Below are 26,951 nucleotides of genomic sequence, written 5' to 3' on the forward strand. Positions count from 1 at the left end.
TGCGGGATATAAAAAACCTTGATCTCGCGACGCGTTTTCTTAAAAAATGGTTATTAGATGGAATATGCAGGATATTTATGCAATTTTATGCAATGAAATTGCTGGAACTTGCAAAAATTGCGGAAACTTGCAAAAACTACGGTAACATGCAAAAACTATTTGCAGTTTTGCAGCTTTTTAAAGATGTTCACATCACATAACCACGTCACTTCAAAACGTTCCCATGGTAACAGGGGACATTGCTGCGCTTGTGTAAGGTAAATGCTACATTTTTCAACTTTCTGCTAAGATATATGTGATTTTTGCTACGAAAATGCGGTGATTATGAAATCATATGAGCCACGCATATTTTGCGCACGGAAATCTGCAATTTATGCAGATGAAAAATGCGTCCTCTGCATAAATATGCAGACTTTGGCTGATTATGCGTTAAATCATTCGATTGCATAATCACGTTTTTCTGGGGGGACTGAATAACCCAGAAACATTTTATATTTGAACTAACAATGGGTTAAAACAACCCAGCATACTGTAGCTTGAATTTCAATCATAGATTGTAAAAATATGGACGTAGTGTTCGTAACGTCACCCATAGGTTTATGAAGAGCTTTTTAGAAGCCAATAGTTGGCAAAGCTTGCCATTGCCATCTTGGCCGACCATCATGAATAATAATATTTTTTTTTCAGTATGGACCTGCAAAACTGTAACTGTAATGTCGATAGTAGAACTACAACCTAACGATAGCATATAGCATTAATTAGCATTTTAACAACTTTGTAATTAATTTAATGTGTAATTTAATGGTGGGGGCAGTGGTATAGTGGTGTCTGGAGTAGGGTTGTGCCGATAGACGATATCATCGTCCATCGTGATGGTTGACTGACATCACGATGGAGAGACACCATCGTGATGCCACGCCCCCTCCCCACTCCGCTGCGAGTCGACATACACTTACTCTCTTCTATATAGACTATAGTTAACCTAATATCTTTGCGTGAATTGGTCTATAAATTAAATAGAAGACGTGAGACGTGACGTGTGTTAGTCTGTGAAATGTCGGGCATTTGATCTTGACTAGGGATGGGCACGGATATTCGAATGGCAATAATAATTCGAATTTAAAAAATGCTATTCGAATGTTTGTTTGTTTTTAATGTGCCACCAAAGGGTAACAACTTATTTAATGGTTTTTCACTTCATCTATACTGTCTTTTACAGACTTAAATGTAAAATATACATGAACATTAATTTGTATGTATTTCAGATTGTTTGGCAATGCAGATTGCAGACGAATTTAAGTTTTTCCTTTTATCTCCGGGTTTGTCCCCGCCGCGCCGTATTTGGCCACTGGCTCAGTGAGGGCTCACGTGTTATTAAACGTTTGTTCTCCGCCGCCCGAATCAACACATCATGAGAGATTTGTAAGCTTTCTGTTATAAAGTCTACTTTATTTTGTTAATAAAGAGACAGACACGGAGAACGAAATGAAACGGAGAACATTTATTATTTGCGGTGCTCTTTCGAAAATTAACCGGATAACTGCACATGGCAGTTTAATGGCAATAATTAAATATAAGTTTAGCTTGCTGTGGATATTTCCTAATTATAAGCCTTCTGTGAAATTATGACAAAATGAAAAATACAAAACACGCATGTCTTAATTAACATAATTTAAATAAACGAATATTCGTTCTTTAAGAGCTTAAATATTCGAAAAATTAAATATTAAAAAAATTAGTAAATTACTGGAAAATGCCCATCCCTAATCTTGACATTGCTAGAATCTTGTCTTTTTACATGTTGTACATTTATCTTAAAATATTTAATTTTGTACAAGAAAACAGCCCATATTAATCATTTATTAGTAGCCTTTTGTAGTGTCTCGGGAGATCGTGCTCATTGTTACATTGAGGCTATACTGCACTGAAGCGGCAGATTAAGATATAAACCCAGAATTCAGGGAACGTCAAGAACAAGAAAACGGGAACAACACTCCGACCGAAACGCGGGATTTACATACACAGACCATGTTTAAATTTAGATGTGTCTGGCCCTGTTCACTTTGTCTAGTTTTAATAAGCTGCGGATTGAAGTGCTGGCTGCTCCCCGCGGTGCTGAAGACCCGCTCTCTGACGGAGTACTGGTGGCACATATGCGCAGATATTTACGTGCAAAATTTGGAAAGCGCGGAGGAGTCGTTGGGTTAGTAAAATAATGAAATTATAGCTTTTAAATAGAAAAAAATATTTATGTAAAGAGATGATTAAAAGGTGCTTAAAAGTGCACAACTCTTCTTCAGTGGATTAAAGCTACCTTTTCCCCTTATGTGCAACCTATAGGAAAGAGACATTAGTTGGGATAGTAAAATAACAAAATTATAGATTTTAAGTACAGAATAGTATTTATGTAAAATATATATTAAAATAAAAAGTGCACAACTCTTCTTAAGTGGAAGTAATAAAGTAAAATAACGAATAAAAATTATATAATAACGAATAATAACGAAAAATTAAAATACCCCCCGCCTAACGATATCATCGTCCATCGCGATGGTTTACGTAACCATCGTCAACTGCCAATTTATGGGGACATCGCCCAACCCTAGTCTGGAGAAGTGGATATACTCTAAATTTATGCCCCCAGTAGAAGTGGATATACTCTAAATTTATGCCCCCAGTAGAAGTGGGTATACCCCATGCCATCAAATAAAGAGGTGGGTATACTCCGTATACCTGCGTATACCCTGCACTACACCACTGGGTGGGGGCATACATTTCGACTGTGACATCGCATAAAAAATGAGGAAACAAACGCGTTTGAGGCTCAAGATATCTCATTACCATGTACAGATGCCTAGATAAATACAGTTTTTTTCAAAGGCACCTTTAAGACGTGACACTCCTATTCTGTTATTCAGTTTTGTTGAACTCTAAAATAAAAACTCAAAAATAACTGTAATATACAACACTTTGTAAAATACACTTTGACAATTCAGAATTTATTTAGTTAAAATACATTTGAAACATCCAGAAAATTATATTTCAAATATTTACTGCATTATTTTTTTTACAAAAGTTATCACAAACTGTACACATCATAACAACATATATAGCGATTAATTTTGTTGTCAGTGCAAGTATGACAAAAAAATTACCGAGAAGCATTTTATGAACAGCTCAACAGGAAGTTGAAGCCAATTTTACAATTTTAAAAGCCATTACACAATATATGCACATTGTGTATAAAGTTATTCAAGATCACAAGCCCATAATACAAATCACCACCAAACGATCCATAGAAATGCACTTTAACAAGATAACAATTAGAAATTCTCAAATATATACATACACTATCACTGTAACCGTTCAACGAAATAAAAAATAATACTTATGCTATAGTAATATTAGAGGTCTACATTTATAAGTGCTCAATCAATAAATTCTAGGTACTGGTATCGGGAGGCTACAATTATTCGTATTATTTTAATTCGATTTCTCTGACTGAGCTCTGGGGTAGAAGCACTCTCTACATGTGCAAATCAAAGTTAACAGTACACAGCCTTTTGTCAAATTGCCATGTTTGATTGCATTATTACTTATGGGCACATCAGTAACACTTAAACCCCCCTCTCTTTAATCAGAAGGGTCCAGTTTTTATATGTTACGTGTGCAATTATCAAGGTGTTATTTGCATACTGACTGAATAGACACTGTGTGATACCACATAATGAATACTGATTCTCTCAATGACAAACAAACTAACGGCAAATAATTAACAGGTAACTTTCAGTCCAGTGAAGAATAAATAAATGTCTGTATTATCCACCTTCTTTAAATGACCATGAATGCATTAATATTACATATTCAGTTGTTAGTCCTTTACACAAAGAAAAACTCCTCAATAGCTTTAATTGCTTTAGACGTTATTGATTCATTTAAATAACCTTTTTAACCTCTTCAGCAAAGAGCTCATCATTTTTCATCATTAATCAAAAGTCAACAGTGATTAACTGTTATTCTTAGGTACATCAGCATATAATATGTGTCACTAATGCCTGAATGAATATTTATAGCACCTTAAAGGTATAGTTCACAAAAAATGTAAATTTTGTTGTCATTTACTCACCCTACAAACTTCTTTAAATTACTTTGTTCTGCTGAACACAAAAGAAATATATTTTGAAAAATTTAACCACACTGATACGGGGCACTATTCACATCCATAGCATTATTTTTTATACTATGGAAGTCAATGGTGCCCCTGATCTGCTAAACATTCTTCAAAACATCTTCATTTGTGTTTAGCAGAACACAAGAAGTCAATTTTACAAGATTGTAGGGTTTAGTAAATTTTAATTTTTTGGTAAACTATCCCTTTAACAGAATTACAATCATCAATTTCAAAGAGCGGCATCTCTTGTATATTAACTTACATTAATCATTCAGACAATGTAAAGAGTTTCAGAAATCACTGTGAAGAAAAGATTGTTTGCTACTTTTAATACCACCTGTGAGCACTTAAAATTGAATCGTACATCAAAAATGTTACCACAGTAGAATGGGAAAAGGAGACGGATGATATGAGGGACAGATAGATATGAGGATTTAATGCATGGGAAGAATTTCATATATTTGAAAAACCTACTATACAAATATTAACCTGGATATTGATCAGGATAATCAATTTTACGACGTCTGTTTTGTTTAAACATCAACAAAACAAGCTACATCGTGTGGCTACTTTAAAGTCCCATCTGACCATCACAATAGATGAATATTTTAAATAGTATTTTTTATACATATCCAAGGAAACATTTTATTATAAATTATATCTGTTCATACTTTATTCTATTGGATTTATAATTTTTTTATTGTGTTTTTACTGTCAATGAAATCTAATGAAAGTCATCCTTCTCAAACTATTTAAATCATTATTGGATTATTTTTTGTTAGAGGTGCAGGCTAACTTTGGGACATATACAGTGAGGAAAATAACTTTTTGAACACCCTGCTATTTTGCAAGTTCTCCCACTTAGAAATCACGGAGGGGTCTGAAATTGTCATCGTAGGGGCATGTCCACTGTGAGAGACATAATCTAAAAAATCCAGAAATCACAATGTATGATTTTTACTATTTATTTGTATGATACAGCTGCAAATAAGTATTTGAACACCTGAGAAAATCAATGTTAATATTTGGTACAGTAGCCTTTGTTTGCAATTAGGTCAAACATTTCCTGTAGTTTTTCACCAGGTTTGCACACACTGCAGGAGGGATTTTGGCCCACTCCCCACACAGATCTTCTCTAGATCGGTCAGGTTTCTGGCCTGTCGCTGAGAAACACAGAGTTTGAGCTCCCTCCAAAGATTCTCTATTGGGTTTAGGTCTGGAGACCTTGATATGCTTCTTACAAAGCCACTCGTTGGTTATCCTGGCTGTGTGCTTCGGGTTATTGTCATGTTGGAAGACCCAGCCTCGACCTATCTTCAATGCTCTAACTGAGGGAAGGAGGTTGTTCCCCAGAATTTTGCAATACATGGCTCCGGTCATCCTCTCCTTAATAAAGTGCAGTCGCCCTGTCGCATGTGCAGAAAAACACCCCCAATGCTTAACAGTGGGGATGGTGTTCTTGGGATGGTACAAATCATTCTTCTTCCTCCAAACATGTTTAGTGGAATTATGACCAAAACGTTCTATTTTGGTCTCATCTGACCACATGACTTTCTCCCATGACTCCTCTGGATCATCCAAATGGCCATTGGCAAACTTAAGATGGGCCTGGACATGTGCTGGTTTAAGCAGGGGAACCTTCCGTGACATGCATGATTTCAAACCATGACGTCTTAAATAAAAACTTGGAGACGGTGGTCCCAGCTCTTTTCAGGTCATTGACCAGCTTCTCCTGTGTAATTCTGGGCTGATTTCTCACCTTTCTTAGGATCATTGAGAACCCACGAGGTGAGATCTTCCATGGAGCCCCAGTCCGAGGGAGATTGACAGTCATGTTTAGCTTCTTTCATTTTCTAATGATTGCTCCAACAGTGGACCTTTTTTCACCAAGCTGCTTGGCAATGTCACTGTAGCCCTTTCCAGCCTTGTGGAGGTGTACAATTTTGTCTCTAGTGTCTTTGGACAGCTCTTTGGTCTTGGCTATGTTAGTAGTTGGATTCTTACTGATTGTATGGGGTAGACAGGTGTCTTTATGCAGCTAACAGGTGCATCTAATTTAGGATTATAAATAAAGTGGAGGTGGACATTTCAAAGGCAGACTAACAGGTCTTTAAGGTCAGAATTCTAGCTGATAGATATGTTCAAATATTTATTTGCAGCTGTATCATAAATAAATAGTAAAAAAAGATACATTTTGATTTCTGGATTTTTTTTCTCTCGCAGTGGACATGCACCTACAATGACGATTTCAGACCCCTTCATGATTTTTAAGTGGGTGAACTTGCAAAATAGCAGGGTGTACAAATACTTATTTTCCTCACTGTATAATAGCTTTGCAATCCCCCTTAAATTTATATTACACTGGCAAAAAATGGTCCCTAGCTGTAACTTGGAGGTATCCTTTATTCTTATTAGTACCTCAGAGGTACATATTGGTATCAATGAGTGCATATTAGTATTTCTAAGGTACATATTGGTACAAAATATAAGGTCCTTTTCAGAGGATGCTGCACCAGTGCTAGCCGGGGGACAAATGTTGACATTTTTTTCTAAAAGTGAAGAATATTAATGAATAATAGTGATTTTTGATGTTATTCAGTTTCCAAACCGTTGATGGGAACTCGCTCTAATGCAGTTGCCATTGAGTGATGTGTGTTTGTTGAGGTAAAGCAATATGCTTGTGTAACTATTGTAATTCTTTTTCATGTACAGAAATAAATACTAGTAGCTTGAACAGAATAACACTATTTACAGTACATCATCAACAATCACCATCTGGTTATACAATCACCTGATTTAACTTTATCAAGGTCTTTTTCCTTTGAAACTTCTATGCAGGACAAGTTGTAATTTTATGTTTAAAAGCCTTTCTTTCCACTTCTCTAACCTTGCATTAGTTTTGTCAAATATTTAGAAAATTTTAGAACATTCATAAATGACCCGTTCAAGAATGTGAAATGATAAGTACTGTCATTTCATGTGTCTGTAACATTACACGCCATCATTATGTTGTCATACAGAAGGTAGTTTCAATGTCAGCTTCAAACTGACCACAAACTATAATTTAAGGAGCAACAATCAGCACCAGTTAAAAGAAAGTGATACCGAGATTCGGATGCTTGGTTGTGCCTGTAGTACGGATACCAGTACTGTATAATTATCTTACAAATAATAAGGTACACAAGCTACAACTAAAGAAAAATATACCCTTTTAATTACACAAACCAAACGTGTTTTGCATTTAGGACTGTGTGATCTCCAGGTTGTTATGGGGTCTGAGGGGGTTTTGGAGATGGACATGATCCTTGACTCTCAAAACTGGACGCTCGCCCTGGCCACTACGGGGACAGATGGGAATTTATCACATTTATTAGAGGTTATTGCACTTGGCAAATAGATGAGATCATTCAAAAGTATAACATAAATATTAAATCAACTAAATATTGTAATACAGAGTTTATCTTACAGATCCCTGTTAAAGACTGATAAAGTCATCTTTAAAGTCTGGAAAGGTTAGTTAACTATTTAATGCCATCACCAGAATGTCCACAGCAAATTCGGTTGACATCTCCACAGTCTCTTACCTCGCACAAGGCATGCCAGTGAGTGATTGGCTTTCGCGGATAAGCTAGCATCTCATTCCAGTGGTCCCTTCCAAGCCCTTCAGCATCCGGCCCCGCCCTACACACCCCTATAACTTCATTATGTCCAACTCTGAAAGAAAAACATAACAGAAGACTTGAAAAAGAAAACTCTACAGCACTGCAAAAAAAATTGTACTCTTGGTACTTGTTTTCACCATTATCTAAACATCCTTTACTATTTTCCAGCAGCGTTTTGCCAGCCAGCGCTTGCATTTTTTTTTTTTATGATTTTCACAAAAGTTTGATGACTTTCATCCTATTTCAAATGTTCTCTTTCTATCACCTCTCAAATATTAGTAGGCTTCTTCACAAATACCAAGCAAAAAGTTAAGATACTAGCATTTTTGTAAAGGATTTGTGTTAGAGATCTGGGCTGGGTTTCCCGATAACATTGTTTCCTAGCGCGCTACGAAGACTCTTAAGTTAAACCTTAACTACAGGTATCCCTTTTGTAGGCGTGTTTCCCGAACTGTACATTAGCAGGTTTCTTAGGGGCCAGTCACACCAAAAGCGTTTATGGCAATTGCAGGCGCCTTTTTTGAATGATATTCTATGGGCATGGCGCGTTTGCGCGCTGTTTATGCGCGCCGAGCGCCTTGCGGTTTTTTGCCGCCTGCTGCGCACGCGTTTTTGAAGGAGCGCTGAGAGCGGAGAAGCGCCCAACGTCATTCGTGTCTTTCCATTGTCCAATCGAATGAGGGGAGAGGGGGGCCTTACGTTGTGGTGAGGGAAGTTTACAGTTGCTTTGAAGAACCGGACACCACTCGCTCACGCTCTCCTGTGTGTTTCTGCACCTCTCATCCTCAAACAAGGTCAGAGCAAGCGTCCTCTTTTTAAAGTTTCTGCTGATATGAACGTTAACAGCAAAAGAGCGCTCACGCTTCAATATTTGATTGACAAGACAGCTGACTCTGTGGTTGCTTAGCAATATGAAAAGCCGCGTCGCACTGCTCTTTTTTTAAAAAGGCAGTGCGTCGCGCCTTGCGTTTGCCAGCGTTTAAAGCGCTTTTGGTGTGACTGCAGCCTTAAGGAATACTTTCTTACACAAAATATTGTGTTGTTTTTAACCCAGGACTGGGTAACTATTGGACAGAACACATTTCTGGGTTAAAATTACCCAAATATGTTTTAACCCAACTGCTGGGTTGTTATAACATGGTTGATTAAAGATGCAGTTTGTATTATTTTCGCCGCTAGATGGCGCCAGATCAAACAATAACAATGATGTTGTTTACTGACGCTCTGAAGCAGCGTGGAATTATGGGATTTGTAGTCTTTAACTCAACCACTGATGGCCATCAATCAGACGCGAACGAGAAATCACGTAAGGTAATCAAGTCTTATAAATGTTGCGTTTGATGAAATCGTTTATTTCATTATGTAAGTCTATATGTGATGTTCAAAACGAAATTGTTAGTCATATTGATATTACAGTATTAGTCCAAATTCGATGGTAAACACAGCACAGAATTAAGTTTTCAACTTACAATCTACAATGATTTTTCACATAATGTATTGACAGTACAAATCTTATTGTGAAGTGTCTTAAAATGACCATTTATATTGTTGTACAATACCTTTGATGTGCATATCGTCCGCGGGAAGACGCGCTGATTACAATCTACACACTAATGTTGTGATCAATATAATAGCATACGTTTTTTGAAGGGTTACGAATCAAAACAACTCACCCATCGCGTAAAACACAAGCAGGATCAGAATCTCGGTCTAGTTAAATGTTGTCGTGAAGCTCTCTCCATCCAGATAATGCAACAACAAATTGATCCTCTCTCGTTTAGTTCCAAACTCTTCTTGGGTCGTTTGGTTGGCCCGTACGCTTACAGGAGCTGACACAACCAGCGGCAGACGGTACAGAGATATCCATAAGTTCATAAGCAAGCGCGTAGCCCGACAGGCGCTATCGCATAGTTCCGCATTTGTCCACAACACTGGCTCGCTGCGTCCGAAAACTCAAGGCAGTGAGGACTTGTTGCCTCGCTGCCTCTTGAGGAAATGACTTCGGCCTCGGAGGCCTGAAGGCCGCTCAGAGAAAGGCTTTCCGACGCACTTCAAAGGCAGCGTGTTTGAAATATAAACAGAGAGCGCCTTTGTGATAACTAATCACATATTTGAAAACAACAATACTAATTTCTCGCTAGAAATGCAATTAAAATGCTTAAAAAGTGAAAATATACGTTTATTTTCACTAAATTTGTGCTCCAGCTGCTTCCTTGGCCGCCATTTTATTTTTTCGAGCTCGACCACTGTTGTCATGTTGTTTACGTCAGTAAAGGCGGTGACAAAGGGTCACATGGATATTAACGTCATTGACAGGAGACTGCACTGCCCCGTGTCAATGTTTTGAATGGAAATTTTCTCATGATTTACAAGTAGTTGAAAACATTACAGATATTGATAGTAATTAGCTGGACAAAATATATAACACTGGCCTAGTGGTTTTTGGAAATTTTACTGCAAATATCTTACAAATTGCACCTTTAACAATAACCCAGCAGTTGGGTAAAAACAACCCATTATTTGGATCATTTTAACCCAGAAATGTGTTCTGTCCAATTGTTACCCACTCCTGAGTTAAAAACAACGTTAGGGTGTACGTACGACGTTACCAGGTGCTCTCCATGGCGATGGTGCTGAATAGGTTGATATCGATTGCTCGACAATCAATTGTTCACTCATTGTAATGGGTACTTTATTGCGTTATGATATAGCGGTGTTCTTTATTAAAGAAGCATTTCAGAAATAGTTCAAATTAAATTTATCAGGACTATCTATTGCAAACAACTAAATCCAACCTTTGACATTTTTTTATATCAAACTCGTGCAAATCACGCAACTTCTTGTTGAAACGTATCATGCATAAACTGCTCCATTGCATCCGCAGTATGCCTTCACTTGAAAGGATCATTTATATCAGGGGTTTTCAATAAGTGCGTCACACAGGGGAATAAGGTGGGTCGTGCAAGTCACCTGGCTTGGGTGTGCATTACACTTAAAATTTATAAAAACAAACTTGTTCATTAGTTCATGTTTATTGTGCTTGCACTCATGGATGCGCAAGCAGCGTGTTTAAAATGTGGATAAAGCTAATGCCCACATGCCTAATGATCCACAATATAATTTAATATAAATATATTATGATTGCTTTAGATTTTAGCTTTGATTAGTTTAAATGTGGAAAATTAGTTGTCCTTAGGAGACTTTACAAGCAGCAATCAATTGGAGCAGTTTATTTTAAATGTTTATAAAGAATATGGCATGCAGTTGCCTCAAAGTTATAAAACATAAAAAAAACTTAGATGCAAAGTTGAATTAACATCATAATTAGGAAAATCAACAATTATGATTTTGTGATGAGTGTGCTCCCGTGGCATGCGATTTTTACTTGATTTGTTTATTTGTAGCTAAACACTAGCCGGTAGATTTAAGATTTAACGGATATGAAATGCACAAATGAAATAGTAGGATTCGCTGTATAGCTGCTATAGTTTTACCAACTCCTCCACCCAAAATCTTTTTTTTTAAATAGTTTCTTAAGCCTGTAGCATTTAATAGTTCGCAGCTGATGTTCCTTTGGAAAACATAATTAAAAATCTAACAACCATCTGTGTAATGTTTTTTCTTTAAATATAAAAAATATTTGCCTAATTTAATTTTTTTAACAGATATTTAGTTATATAGACTGCAATGTACAAGCTTTTATTACAGTGATGGCCCCAAGCGGAGTCAAGTGGGATAAGGTATAGCTAAGAGTGCAGACCAAACCTTCCGAATGTATGACTTATAGAAGGTATACTTAACTAAGAACGTTTCGAGAAACACATATTAGCGATAAGGTACAGCTTAAGGTAAAACTTAAGAACACATTAGAGATAAGAAGGTTTGATGGAACCCAGCCCTGGGGCCTCATTTATAAAATGCTTCGTCCTACATTTTATCTTATGATCATTTATCAAAAATGCGTACGTGTGATTCATAAACCGAACGTACGTGCAGAAAACACACGTACCATTTTCTTTTAGATGTGAAATTTATAAATCACAAATGATTTGTGCGCAACTGAGCAGTTTCATATCTATTTAAGGATGTTTAAGCAATTGTGTTTTAAAACAAGACAAAAACTGAGTAAGAATATGATTTTTGCACATGATTCTCTTGGGCTGCCAAAAAAACGGTTTTCCACTCCAGACGGCAAGTGCAAATATTTGTATAGTAATATTAGTCAAGCATGCTATTACTGCTGTTTTCTGTCATTTCCGATTAAGTCATGTTAGACCAACACATCCTCATCCCATTGCGTCAATATTTGACGCCACTTGACCATGCGTCAATATGTTACGCGGAGGGTATACCCTTCGCGTCATTTTTTGACGAACTGGGGACTTCAATACTATTAGGTACGCGAAATTAAACAGTTGTCGCCTGACATTGGGGTTAGGGATAGGTTTGGGTAGGGATGTCATTATGTAAATATAACCCTAAACCGACGCGAAAATGGTAAGAAAATGGTACGAAAATAGGAAAGAGAATGCAACGGACTCAATAGTATTGAAGTCCCCAGTTCGTCAAAAAATGACGCGAAGGGTATACCCTCCGCGTAACATATTGACGCATGGTCAAGTGGCGTCAAATATTGACGCCATGGGGTGAGGATGGGCTGGTTAGACATGCTTCTGAATGTGTAAAAACTAACCTATAGTCATTGTTTTTCTTGCTGTCTAAAAACGTAGGCACTGACCTGTCATAATCCATCACCGTGATTGACAGGCTGACCTGCTCCACGTTCTCAGGTGGAATGTCGAAAATGATGGCTTCGTTATAGACAGGGTTAAGCGTGTTCTTTTTGATGGTTGTTTTTCGCTTTTTGAGTCTCCGTCCATCACATATGAGGGAGACTTTGACGTATGGATCTATGGAGAAATGAAAAAATCTGTGTTGAGCATTTGAAATTTAAAAAATGAATCAAAATAAGCTTACATTGAGCAACATAGCATTAGTTTCATTTTCTCTTTTTTTGTTGCCGTTCTTACCCGAGTATCCAGTAATGTCCATGGCTTTCAGATTGCGACACTTGATAACGGTGAGGGTCATGCGTCCAGCCGTGGGAAGATAGCAAAGGGAATACATAATTTCACCCAAATCCACGCTCTCCTGAAAAAAAAGGAAAAAAGAAATGAAAAGATTTACAGTAATACTAAAAGTGCGATTTGATCAAAAGGTAAAAAATGGATTTGACCATATGGTGCCAAGAGATGCCTAAGGTATAATATCATAGAAATTATTGATGAAATGATTTGGAGTAAAGCTATACTCTTCAGAAAATATTTTAAGATGATTTTTTTTCTTAAGAGCCTCTACAGACGACTGTTGATATGAAAAACTCTGTAAACAAAACCTTATTGGCTGATGTTTATTTGCTTCAACGACAGAAACGTTTGCTCATTATATATAAAGTAAGCCCTTTCTATATTAGACCTACAGAGCAGATATTTTTCTTGAGACAAATCCGTGACCTTTATTTATTTTGCAGAGGCGGTAAAGTTTATACTAAAAGGCCAGTGTATTTTGAGATCACAGCCTCATGGATTAAGACAATATTAATCTTTCAAAGAATGCTAAGGATAGCCATTAATCTGTAAGTAACAAATCAAAACAGATTGCATAGCAGGGATAAAAGCCGGTAAATTTAGATGCAAAAGCCACTAAATGCCACCTCCATCAAAATAATGATATTGACCACTCTGGCCCTTTTTTCAAGTCCATAAGTGCTTGGATAAAGAACTGGATAAACAATGGTGTGCATATAAGTCAGATTTCAAGCTGCAAGAGTTTTTTACCCAGATAAAGGTGGTTTACAGAATATATTAGGATATTTACCACATTTTTATTTGTTTTTTTTTACTTTTATTTAGAAAGGACAGTATAGTCGGCACCGATAGCCCCGTGGTTAGTGCGCCGACACATAGCACCAGTGTGCTTGGCGACCCGAGTTCCCGTCTCTGAGGTCCTTTGCCGATCCCGCTCCCCTATCTCTTCCCAACACTTTCCTGTCTACACTCCACAATACTGTCTAAATAAAAAAGCCTGAAAAAAATTATGTAAAAAAGATGGACAGTATAGAGCAGGGATGGGCAACTTCAGTCCTGGAGGGTCGGTGTCCTGCAGAGTTTAGCTCCAACTTGCCTCAGCACACCTGCCTAAAAGTTTCTAGTATGCCTAAAAAAAGACCTTAATTGGCTTCTTCAGCTGTGTTTAAACGTTGGAGCTAAACTCTGCAGGACACCGGCCCTCCAGGACCGAAGTTGCCCACCCTGGTATAGAGTGACTGGTGAGAAAGGGTGGGATGTGAAATAAGCGTGCTTCACATTCAAACCTAGGTCCCTTTTGAGTACTTGGACCTGAATACGACCTTAATGTGGCAGCTAAATGCATTGCAGCGCTCACTTATGTGGGATTCAGTTTTGAATTTACTTGTTTCCATTGGCCGTATTTTCAATTCGCAATGTCATTTTGCGCAATATGACGCTTTATCCGAAAACATTTGCATGAGAAAAACGTGTTACTGATGAGTTTTTATGGTAATGTGTAGTACTGTTATTTACCCAATTTTTACCCAATTTATAAAAAAACTAAAGCAAAAAATTATTTATTTATTTTACACTCCGTGTATGTTTTGATAATCGTTCTGAATCTGATCTTTACCAAAATCCCTTCACAAAAAAGCAATTATTTAAGGTTTTTGCTAAAAAATTTTATTTTTGAAGAAAAATATCCATATTTAAGATTTTATAAACAGAGAAAAAAATTAATATAGGAGGAAACGTTTTTCCGCCCGTTTGTTTGTTTATTGTTTGTTAAGCAGAGGTCTGTTCTATCATTTGATATATTTGTATGTTTATATATTTTTTGAAACTTTTGTGAAAATCAACAAAACCAGCTTGTGTCTCATCCAAAGAAATTTAGAGAAAATACCAATGAAGAAAAACTAAGTAACTAAGTAAGTAGCATCTCATTTACTGAGTAATAACCCTTTCATTGCCATTAAAGTGAAATTACTGAACCTAAACATGATAAAAAATGAGTTTTGCATCTAAACCACTGATCTATATATAAATGACTGGATTGCGCATGACGTGACAATTGTGAAGCCACCGCGCCGCAATGTTGGTATACCCAAACATTCTATTAAATCAATAGACGTTATCAGATTTTAATGATAAAACATAACTTTACTTGTCTTCGTTTTTATATCTGAAGTCTCCCTGTACATTATTACAACACACACATAAGCATGTACATAGTTATTTACTGAAAGTTGTACACTTTGCTTTTTAAACAGTTATTATATATTCATCTTTATTAGAGTATCAGATCAGCAGACAGATGGCCGCTTGAACTCTGCGCTGGCTTCACCTCACGCTGTTAAGTTTTCTATGTGCCATCCAGTCATTTATATAGATCAGTGATCTAAACTCTTGAAATCTTTCATCAAATACTGAAGATGTGTTTCTACTATGTGTATGTTGACGTCCAGTCCCCTGTTTTCTCATTAACCACACCACAAGTGGAAAAAACAGAGAGCGTCAGGCGAGGAGTCATGTCTCCTGGCTGCGTTCATGTCAAGTCTTTTTGGGGCAATAATACCCTTCCTGTTTTGACTCTTCCACTCCATCCTCCTCCAGTGGCGACGTAACAAAGCGATCCAAAACAGAGAACAAAATTAGACCTTCAGACGTCAACTAAAAAAAAAATAGAGGGTTTCAGTGCGCTGTCGGAAACCAGCGCAGCAAGGCTGCAATCGAACTATTTTGGGCATTGAGACTTACTAGACTCTTTCCACAGTCAGGGGCCTAAGAGCAGCTGCTCCATTTCTGCTTGCTGTGTCGATTTGGTCTCTTTGGGGCTTTAGTAATGAGTCGCTTTCACACATACAGGGTTTTACGTTCATTTAGCAGCATTTTTTTTCATGTGTGAAGTGGTGATTATCAACATTGTGAAAAGAATTGCTGTCAAATTGTACAGTAGCTGAAATGAAATCCATTTGGAAAATCCTTTTTGGCAAATGACACCACAGTTTTTGGTGCTAGCATTTTGGTGGTTGCCAATAAAGCCAATAAAAAAAAAGGGGAAACTGTTGCAGTACAATATTACGGTCATTACAGGGTTTCGGGTGACCATACCCTCATAAACACAGCACATCAAAATTTCACAACCCTACAGATCAATAAATAGCTAGGAGGGAAGATAATAACCAGTGAAGGGAATAAGAAAGAAATAACAGTAGAATGAAAAGGGGAGAAAAAGACAATAAAATCACTACATCGTGGAAACGAGAACAAAACTGCACATCCCCATCAGCCACACAACAACAGAATGATTAAATACGCTAAAAACAAAACAATCACGAAATTAATGGGCCTGAAAGAGACCGTTGTGGCAAACAAGTGGGACGAGAAGATTATATTTCTCAAACAGCAATGACTCACCATCGACAAGTCAAGCAGAATCTGTGGTGAACAGAATAACATGTTTTCACCTCTCGCTTCGTCTTAGTAGCAGGAAGGGGACGTCATTGCTATTTGTGAGTAACTGGTGAGAGATGCCTCTCACCTCTACAGGTTAAAGTTGCATTCGAACTGGTCTCTATGTAATAATACACGACAAAAGGTCAAACCTTTCGACAGACTACAAGATTTCTTTTCTCTTTCAGTGCATTCAAGGTATTTGTTATTATCGGTATGTCAGTAAGTGTTTTTTCTGTAAATCGAACCCATGACCTTTGCACTGTGAACACAATGCTGCGAAGCTACCCTCCAAACAGACCTTGAATTCAGTGCCATTTTATTTCTATAGCACAGCACTTTTCCCAGCATGCATTGTTGTTAAGAATCTTTACAATAAAGATTTGAATACAATTAAAAGATGCAAAACATCTGTAAGCAACCTAAAAGTGACTGTGGCTTAAAGACTGTTCATATACTATCTGTTGTATCGTGCGGATCACACAGAACAGCGGATCACTGTTTATGGCAGTGGGAGGAGTCTTTTTTTAATGGTTTTCTATGGAAAGTGAGCGTTATGCAAGCTGTTGATGCGCTTCAATATTTGATTGACAGCAAAAGAGCGTTCACACTTCAATATTTGACTGACACCAAAAGAGCGCTCACGCTTCAATATTTGATTGACAGGACAGCTGTCGCAGTGGTTGCCTAGCAACATAAAAAGCGTTCCAAGCATTTAAAATGTGTTTGGTGTGATCGGCCCCTAGTGGTGGAGCACATTACGCATTTAGGGGGCGTGCACACCGAAGCTTTTACGCCCGCGGCCGCCGCATGTTTTCAATTGTTTCCAATAGAAGCTCTGCGTTTTTCAAATAAGCCAGCAGCTGGCGTTTTTTTTCTGCGCTCAGCTCTGAGTGCCGAGAGTTGAAAGAGATTCATCTTTGGGTGAAAACGTCCGATCGTCAATGTCAGTTCTCTCTCGCCCGTCCAATCACAGTGGAGGAGGGGTGGGACAAGTATCCAACAACCAACCGTCTCACAGCTTAAGTATCAACTACCAAAGCGATGGCTAATGAAAGCTGACGCTCAGCTGAAAAAAACGGCTTCTCTAGGCGTTTTCAGCCGCGTTTAAAAGTTTTGGTGTGCACAACCCCTTATGGTGCCTTTTTTAATGGTTTTCTATGGGAATGAGCAGTATGCATGCTGTTATGTGCGCTGAACGCCTTGCGTTTTTGCCGCCTGCCATGCCACGCGTTTTTGTAGGAGAGCTCTGAGAGGCTGAAGTAAAAACAAATGTGCTCCCTCATTCGGGTTGTATTCAGGTCCAAGTATTCAAGAGGGACATAATTTTGAATATGATCCACAGTTGTTTCGTGCGTCGTCGTTCATCCAATTCATCTTTCGTGTACTTGAAGGACTTTTTTATGGATTCTGCCATCAAAGCGATATTTCTGAACAGCCTGAGGCTGGAATTAAGCAGATTGAAGGCACTGGTATTTGATGAATGCATAATACGTGCTGAGAGCATTATGGTTATATCATTATCTTATTTTTGATGGAGGTGGTGTTCAGCTCCTCATGTTCTGAGTAATGGCCGTTTCACACGGTACGCAGCAAGCGGTAAAATCGCCACGCAGCTTCAGCCTTTCTCTTGTATTGGAAGTGTTTTGTGCAGCATTTAGTGGAAATATGTTTATCTTCAATGGCGCCTGCCATGTCTGGTGCCATGTCTGGAGAAGGGACAGGATTTTGGGTGCATGAGCAAGGCATGTGGCCCAACTCCGCTTCACCTCTGTGACCGCCACTGTTTTGCCGCTTTCTGCAAATCTCCAATGAAAAAGAATTAAACACTTGCGGTTGCAGCATACCGTGTGAAACGCCATTAAAGCTGAACACTTTCATGTAGTACCATGATGAAAACTCTCAATGCTGCATGTTTGCCGAAAGTTGGTTAATTTGTTTCTACAAATCCTACAGTAACAATGCAGTGACTGGGGCTGTTACATAAGCTGTGATATATTAGCTGAGGTGTCATATTTTGAGTAGGCTTTATTATCAACAGAGCCAATCTATCTTAGGAGTTAAAAACACATTAGTAGGGAGGAAATAAGGTTCTTTTTGAAATGGGTTGATGGTGACATATCCTATTGTGCTGTGATGTCAGTAGGGCGCTTGGACAGAGTCACTTCCACACCTGTTGAATTAGTCATAGCTGTCGTTTGAAGGCTCTGGCTTGATAATCATGCTTCCTGTGGCTTTGAAAACTGGCAATTGGATTTATTTTTGGAAGGGGTATGTGGGTGCCCTGAAAGGGTGAGTCAGTTTGAAGATGAGACCAACTTCACACTTGGCAAGGGCTTTATATAACAGATCAATCTATCCATTAGTGAGACCTGTTAAAGGTTTTTTTTACACCCATGGAGTTAATTTGACTTTGAGGGGCTCAGTTTAGTAAAAACTTGAGTTTGGCCTATAAGTTTATATAACAGTACAGTTCACCCTGTGCTTCTTAGGCTTATAATAGTTTTTGTATTTTATGTTTAACTCTCAATTTCTTTACTTATCACTTGTTAAATGTAAGATTAGAAAAATGAATGTGTTACTTGGTGTTTTTGTCTTGTTTTCCAGCATAAATGTGACCAGTCACAGAAAGTAGGGACACAAGTCGGATCTGGGGCATTTTGAGTTATTCACAAAATCTGAAGGTGCAGTTTCTAAGCTTTCCAATCTGATAAGATTTGGAGAAGTTGTGGCCATTTGAATGTAGGAACTCAGGAAAACTCAAAGCCAAGAAAATAGACTGATGGGAGAGACAATAGGGCTCATTTACATCTGTAAAGCCATTTTGAGATACAGATGTTCTAGCATCATATGTAGTATTTTGTGACAGAAGGCCGGATGACAACATGCAAAAAATAAACACGACTTTTTACCTTTGTTTTGATCACAAGTCAAATCCAGTCTGTTTCAGATGTGTGAATCATCCAATGACCATTTTTGTCCACAAATGCGTATATTCCGTGAAATATAGATATATAGTCTATTGTTTACATCAGATTTCACATGAACGTCTGGTAATAGAATATAAAAATAATAATAATATAACAATCCGGTAAACACATGAACCCACCTTCAAAGTTTGTATTTAAAAGTAGGGAGGTAGTATTATAGATAATCCAAACAGCGCCATAGAAAACGTGACGTCCTTTAGGGATGTAACCAATCGCTCGCTCGTTCCTCCATCAGCCAATGACTTCATGGAAAATATTGATTGATGAACTGACAGACAGATGACGTCAAAGTACTGCAAGAGCGAGTCGAATTAAACTACTCCGTAGGATTTCTTGGATAGCTCTCGCGGTACGTTGACGTCATCCGACTGCGGCGCAGCATAAAGTCGAACAAGCCAGTGACACGCCTTACGTACAACGCGGCTGACTGTTAACTGTTGTGCCCCAGCTTTTTTTTTTCTTTTTTTTGTGCGCCCGAGCCACGCTGTTCCCTTTGGGGGCGGGGGCAACAACAAAACAAACAAAAGCCGCTTATACAGTATGTAAATATACACAGACAATGACGCCCCCAGCTGCACGCTAGAATCTCCAGAAAAACAAGCTGATTTCAACCGCGAAAATGTACACTTTCGGCTTCTTCGTGATCTCAACTAACAGATTCGGCAAAAAAAACGAAAATCACAAATTTTGAAAAAAAAAACTTTGTTTCTCATTATCTCGAAAGTTGTGCTGCCGACTTGTGTCACTGTTTTCTGTGACAGGTCACAACTATCTAAAATTATTAAATCAAGATTTATTTACTTGATAAGCAAAACAGCTGAATCCCTGATAAATAAGTATTAAAAACTGGGGGGCCCCTGGCACCATCTCGCACACCCCATCCCCCCGGACCTGATTTTAATACTGATTTTGATAGCGCCAGTACATATACATTGTCAGAAAGATTGTCCCTAGCTGTCATGGGGGCGGTACTCTTTCAAAAAGTACAGCTTTGCACCTAAAGAGTTACAGATTAGTAGCATAAAGGTACATATTGGTACCAAATGTATTCATATCTCTACCTAAATGGCACATATTAGGAACTTTTCAAGGGTACTGCCCCACTGACAGCCAAACACACGCTGTACTCACTGTTGTAGCGGCAAGGATGTCCTTCCAAACCACAGCTTCCCGTGATAGATCAGACAGCTCAAACAGGTTATCAACCACCACCTCACCGATCATGTCGTGACTCGTAAAGCGGTCAAAGTCGTACACGCTGAAGTGCAACTTGCGATTGCACAGCTCGCTGTACTCCACAGGGAAGCGAAACGCCTCGTCAAACGTGGGATTGAGCGTCTTGCGGTGCACCCTCGTCTGAAACTTCTTCTTGCGCTCGGGAAGCAGGTAGATCTTGACGTAGGGGTCAGAGGTGCCTGTGAAGTCCTTAGCAGGCAGGTCAAGGGCCTTTAAAATGCGAACCACGAGGGCTTGTTCCTCATAGTCGTAGCTGAGGGCAAAGCTCAGCTTTCCGCACGTTTCCACCGGTTCCTTGGCACCTTCTTCCGAGTCCACAGACTTCTGCTTATAAAGCTCAGGTTTGATACGGCCAATGCTGACTGCAGAAGACTGGCGCACGGGTATAGTGTCCATGGGGAAGTCCACGCTGGACACGTTCAGCTGCCGCGGGAGGTGACGGCGGAACGAATTGTGCCTGTGGAAGAATAAAAGAATACATTTTTCCAAACCAGTGAAGAGTAACCACTTTATGTGTCCCGTTTTTACAACGTTTCATCATGACGGTGGATCAAGGTAGCCTTGGATCTTTGTCACCTGTTGCAACACTTGGCATGACTCCTATTCTCCTATTCTAGCCATGGTTCTCTACTTGTCCTTGGTGTTTCCTAGCAACTAGCACCTTTTGGAGAATGACAACAAACATATGACAGTGACAATGTTGTAAAAAACATGGATTACATCACGTAACATAGACCTATGACATTCAAATTCAGTTCTTTATTCCTTTATCCTCACAATTCTCTCTAGTCTTTGTTTTCCTGCATGCTCTTTTGTCCAACTTTGTCATGTCTTGCCTTGCAATTTGCACAAACATCCCAGCACAATGTAATTATATAAATTTTATGCTTTTTTATGAATATTTCAATCTAATGTGTTTCATGATCATGTTTCTAAGAAACTTTGCTGATGATTCATCACCAAAACTCAGTATCTGTTGACCATGCATGTCAAAACCAGGATAAAGTTTCATAGTCTGATTTTGAAGAGCATCAATGATTAATTTCAATCATTGAATATTTTAACAGAATGTTCTTTTTATTGTTGGATGATTTTATTTAAAAGTAAATCACTACTTTGGCTGGGTGTTCAAATGCAGGGTCACATTTAGACACATAAGAGGTTGGAGATTGCATTTGGTGTTTTTTTATGCATGCATTAAATCAAACACCTGTTGCAGAATTCACTTGGTGAACCGGTGGTCTTATCTACAAATCTCTCTCTCTTAGGGAGCGTGCACACCAAAGCTTTTATGCCGGTGACCGGCATATGTTTTCAATTGTTTCCAATTGAAGCGTACCGTGTTTAAAAAAAACAGCGGCTGGCATTTTTCCGCGCTAAAAATATTCAACATTTTGTGAAAAGCTCAGCTCGTCAATGTCAGTTCTCACACGGCTGTCCAATTACAGTAGAGGAGGGGCGGGACAAATATCACAACAACCAGTTGGCGCATTGTACAACGACTGATAAACAAAACAGAAGTATAAAAGCAAGCAAAGCGCTCAGCTGGCAGTCGACTGAAAAAAGCTGGCAGTCGGCGTCCAGCTGGCGTTTTCAGTCGCGTTTAAAAGCTTTGCTGTGCACACCCCCTTACTGAGAAAAACATTTCTCTTTTCTTTCAGATAATTGTTTTTGAGACAGGTTTTTGAAGTGAGGATTATCCTAATAGTTCAATGCACATGTGTAGTTGAATAAAAAACATGCAGTGTCCATCATACTTCAGTTGAAGGTTTTGATTATACTGTAGCTCTAGGACATATGAAAAACTTACTTCAGTTCTAGCTAATGTACTTAAGTTTAAATCATTTCAGAGGCATTTAATGAATGCAGCATATGTGGTTAATGAATATATTTGGTGATTCATTCCAGCACCTAATGGATTGTGACAGCAAATCCTTTCTGAAAGGTCCTCATTCAAGGCATTGTTAGGAGTTATACAACCATAAATGTAATTCATATACATCTTGAAAATCTAATTTTAAAACTGATTTCATATTCATTTCAATTTTTGACATGACCTTACTCAGTCCATATGAAAGATATCATGGTTATATTTTTACAGAATGTTCTTTACATTATATAGGATGACTTTATGTTGAAAAATACAATATATCACAAAAAGACTACAGCTGGGTTTTTACAGGCAGCGTCACATATTTCTTTCATTCACCTCATTTAGATCCGAAGCTCATTTTTTTCTATAATTCAAAAGTGTATCCACACCCAGTCTAGCAAAATACTGTTTTCGTTTTTTTAGCTCACTTTAGAGAGCAACCAACCATTAAATGATCAGTCCAAAGAAACTAGACTCATATTTTTGGCTATTATTGAATTCTTTGACAGGGTTTGCCATTTTAACCTGGCATATTGACCTGTTTTAAAGGGCACCTATTATGAAAAATTATGTTTGGACATAATGTGTGTTGGCAGTGTGTGAACATAACCACACTACGAGGAAACAAATCCACCTGCTCCTTATTTTTTAATCCCATTAAACCAAAGCAGTCTGATTAGACGTGCCCTTTTAATTCTCTTATTAATGTGAGGTCATATTAATAAAGCCCCTCCCACTTACAGTCATGCATTTTTCATAGTTTCCACCCTCAACGAGTTGTACACTGCCCACTAGATATTATTCAGGGTTCCCATGGGTCCTTGAAATATTTGAAAGTTTGTGAATCTGGGGGGGCCAAATTTAAGGCCCTGGGAAGTTTTTGAAAATATACATACATAGATACAGGTCATTGAAAGTGCTTGAATCTATTTTATGCAAGAAGTTTTCTGGAAAAAAATCCATATGTGTGGTGTAGGATAATATCACACAAATTCTAAACCTTTTAAGCACACGTGCTAAACTGTTTGCTTTAAATGCTTATATCTTCTGTATGCGAATGTTGATTCATACCAAAATGCTTTTTTGCATAGTTGTGTTTGACACATGAAAACATCTCGGGTTACGTATGTAACTGTTGTTCCCTGAGAAGGGAACGAGACGCTGCATCTCCTCTTGCCATACTTCCTGCGTCCCTGTAACGCTGTCTTTGGCAATATTTCAGATAGTGATATACTTCCTGGCTCTTGTGTCACCCTGTCTTTGTCGTTAAGCCTCACCATTGGTTGAATTTGATATACACATTCAGACGCACTTACCCCTGGAGGCGTCCCCAAAGTGTCACCGCAGTGACGCAGCGCGAGTTCCCTCGAAAGGGAACTGTAACAATGTGTCTTTAAAGGTAACCTTGCTCTCACTTAAAAAAATTCCAGGGAGAAGTAAGATAGTAGTTTACACTAAAGAAATGATTTAACAGAAGGTGCTAACTCCAAAACATCCTAAATGTGTGATCTTTAAGTGGCTTCATTTGGCCTCTTTTGTCATCTCATCAGTTACACCACGTCTGGGTTTTTAATGACAATCCAGTGACTAGTCAATAATGGAGTACACGTGGAATCGAGCACAGCTGTTCATCACTTCCCTAAGTCAGACCAATCGCATGGCAACACTAATTACAACCCTGATTCCTTTAAACACGGTGCCACGCGAAACAATGAGAAGAAGACCTGATTGTTTAATTGCTATGGTTGTGTGATGCTGTTGCCATGGCGATGCAACTCTAGGGCTTTGATTGGTAAGCTGCGGCGATTAATGGGCGTACGCAGAAATCAAGAGACATGCCATCACCCTGTGGGCCTGAGGTGAACTGGTGAAAATAAGAGAGTAGCGATAAGACTCTTAATATATTTTTATGCACTGACATTTTGCATATTGCAATCGTTCCTCTTTTTCTATGAATGCACATTCATATTTATAATGTTAGACATGTAATTGTTGTACGACAAATGGTGATTTACATGTTATGAATTGTTTATGATATAGAGTTTCTATAATCTCTGGGTATCCTCTGTGAATTTGCATCCTTTAAACATGCTTGTCAATATGTTCAGCGGTGCACTGGCTTATATCCAACTGTCTTGTTTCTATCTGGAAGGCAGCCATGTAGCATGGATAAAATGGATAATAAAAAGCAGCTACTCTGTCATTTGCTGTATTTAGTGACTCATACTGTATCACACATCATTTACTGTATGTTTATCATTGGGTAGATGCAGATGCATAACCTCACAATTATTTCATTATGGGTTTCAATATGAGTTTGAGTAATTTACTCAAGTGCTATTAATGAAATCATTACCCCTCTTCTGTAGCGTCACACAAAGTGCAATCGAGCATCAAAGTGTAGATCTTCAGGGTCATAAATGGAAATCATCATGTAATTGATGTAATATAGGGTAGTAGGCATGAGAGAGAGATTTTACCTGGAGGAAGAGGTAGGTTCAGTCGTCTGCCGCTGGATTTTGGCCTGCTTGCTCAGGCGGTCACGCAGAGCCTGCTGCACCTCCGCCGGGATGTCCGGCGACGTCTGGCTGATCTTCATTGCTGCCTCCAAGAGTTTTACCGAGCTGCGCCCATTGACCTTCACCTCTGGCATCTTTCTTTTCTCCTCATCCTCCTGCTGGATTTGCGACTGCTGTCTCGCTGGTTTGGCAAATGCGGACACCTTGGTGTCAGGAATGGGAGAACAAGACACCGGAGGTGGGGCCGGGGGGGCTTCAGGTAGCACCCCACGAGGGCAGCCGTCAGCATTGGATGAGAACGCCTTGCTTCTCCAAATGGGCCAGCACAGCTTCCAAAAGACAAAGAGAGAGACTACCAAAAGGGCGAGGCCACAGAAACCTACGACCACAGCTAGGAGACTTACAGAGATGTCTACAGGCAACAAGAGGAAGAGAGAGCAAAGAGACGGGGGAAGTGTATGAAGATAAAACAGGCGAGAGTGCGATGAAGGCAGATCGTAAAGAACACGAGGGAAGAAAAACAAGACAGGGATAGTTGGAGATAAATGAAGACCAGACAGACCAGAGGATCAGCAGCAATAAATGATGTGCGACAGACAAACAGGAGAAATAGGGAGAGAGAGAAAAAGAAAAGAAAGAGAGGGCAAGATATAAGAAAAAGAAGACTGGAATGTGCTTGTTTAGTAAAGCAGAGAACAAAGATCGTTTTGCGTCATTCCATTCAACTGTTCTTTAGGTTTACTAACAACATTAATGAAACAAATAAAAAATGTAATTTTTGTGTAATTTATGTGCTGTTTATACAGAAAAAAATGGCAAACTAACACGTGCATCAGCCGGTTGTGACATCTTTTATGAACTGAATTACATAACCGATTCATCTGACTAAATTAGTCTACCATCAAAATGATTTGATGTGTAAACAGCTCTTTAAGGTAACAGTTGAATGTTATTCATATTTTAACAATGTAAAATCATTAAAAAGTTGTATAATGCAGAATCAATGGCACATGCGTACTATAGACGCGTACATAGTTTTAGACGCGTAATGCAAAGCGCCGTGCAAAAAAAATATGCACTTTTCTCTGGAGTAAATGCACGCGATTCTTTATATCATGCGACATCTCCACATCTACAAAAATCTTTTAAATATATGTTTTATCGGGAGAAACGCGCGCGTTCAGGAATAATATTGAATATGATCAAATTGCCAATGTCAACCTGTTGCGCACGAGTACGCTACAGGTGGAAGAGTCTGTTCGTTTCGTGTTGTAAATGTTACAAAAAGTGTTTCTGTGGCCATAATCAAAACAAACTTTACACACTTTCAGTACTTCGCGTACTGCGTTTTCTAAAAAGTTACTCGTTAACTAATAAAAAGAACGTTCGTGAGAAAGGAAAAGTGGATAAACTTCGTTAAAGTTAAATTTACCTGAACTTCCTTTACCTGGTATGTTGCTCTCCAGCGGAAATATACCCGCGCATTTTTCCCGGTCGACGTGCCCGGAGAGGCACAGCTCGGTCACTATTTGGAGAGCCCTTTGGCACAGGCTGATGCCGTCCTCTGTGCGGGCATTCATGTCTTTCCTGTTAATCCATTGTATGTTGGACGATCCTTGAGGACGATGGTTCATTGGGACACCATGTGAGCTGCCGGGTGCAGCAGATGCGTATGGGAATGGAGAGAGAGAGACGCGATCAAGTCCATATCCTTTGCGCAAAGGCGCACGAGAGACTGCTGGTGGTGGATACTTTGGCGCGGGGAGACTTATAGGGCCATTTCAACACTGTCCAATAGGAGACATGCATTGTCTCGAGAGGGAGGATCACAATCAGGACTTGAATATATATTAACACTTGTTTTAACACTCAGAAATGAAGCTCTTCAAATGGAACTTGTGTGCTTTAGTGTAACCAAACAGACTGATCTATATTCATTACTAGACATATATAAAATAATATCACTAAAATGTTACAA

General features: G+C 38.7%; 1 protein-coding gene across 2 annotated transcripts; it reads right to left on the minus strand.

The window, feature by feature from the left end:
• Window positions 1-2,992: 2,992 nt before the first annotated feature.
• syt10 (synaptotagmin X) lies at window positions 2,993-26,707 on the minus strand. Of its 2 annotated transcripts, none has more exons than XM_065289897.2 (7): window positions 26,421-26,707; window positions 24,935-25,385; window positions 20,477-21,038; window positions 12,864-12,984; window positions 12,572-12,743; window positions 7,756-7,885; window positions 2,993-7,509 (listed from the first exon to the last, which is right to left on the minus strand). In XM_065289897.2, the coding sequence occupies exons 1-7, from the start codon at window positions 26,605-26,607 to the stop codon at window positions 7,438-7,440; spliced, it is 1,695 nt and encodes a 564-aa protein (XP_065145969.1). In that variant the 5' UTR covers window positions 26,608-26,707; the 3' UTR covers window positions 2,993-7,437. The 2 variants fall into 2 exon arrangements, with proteins under 2 accessions (XP_065145969.1, XP_065145968.1); XM_065289896.2 differs by having other exon boundaries at window positions 26,406-26,707.
• Between the last annotated feature and the right edge of the window lie 244 nt (window positions 26,708-26,951).

This window comes from Paramisgurnus dabryanus, chromosome 1 (assembly GCF_030506205.2).
Source record: "Paramisgurnus dabryanus chromosome 1, PD_genome_1.1, whole genome shotgun sequence".
Lineage (NCBI taxonomy): Eukaryota > Metazoa > Chordata > Actinopteri > Cypriniformes > Cobitidae > Paramisgurnus > Paramisgurnus dabryanus.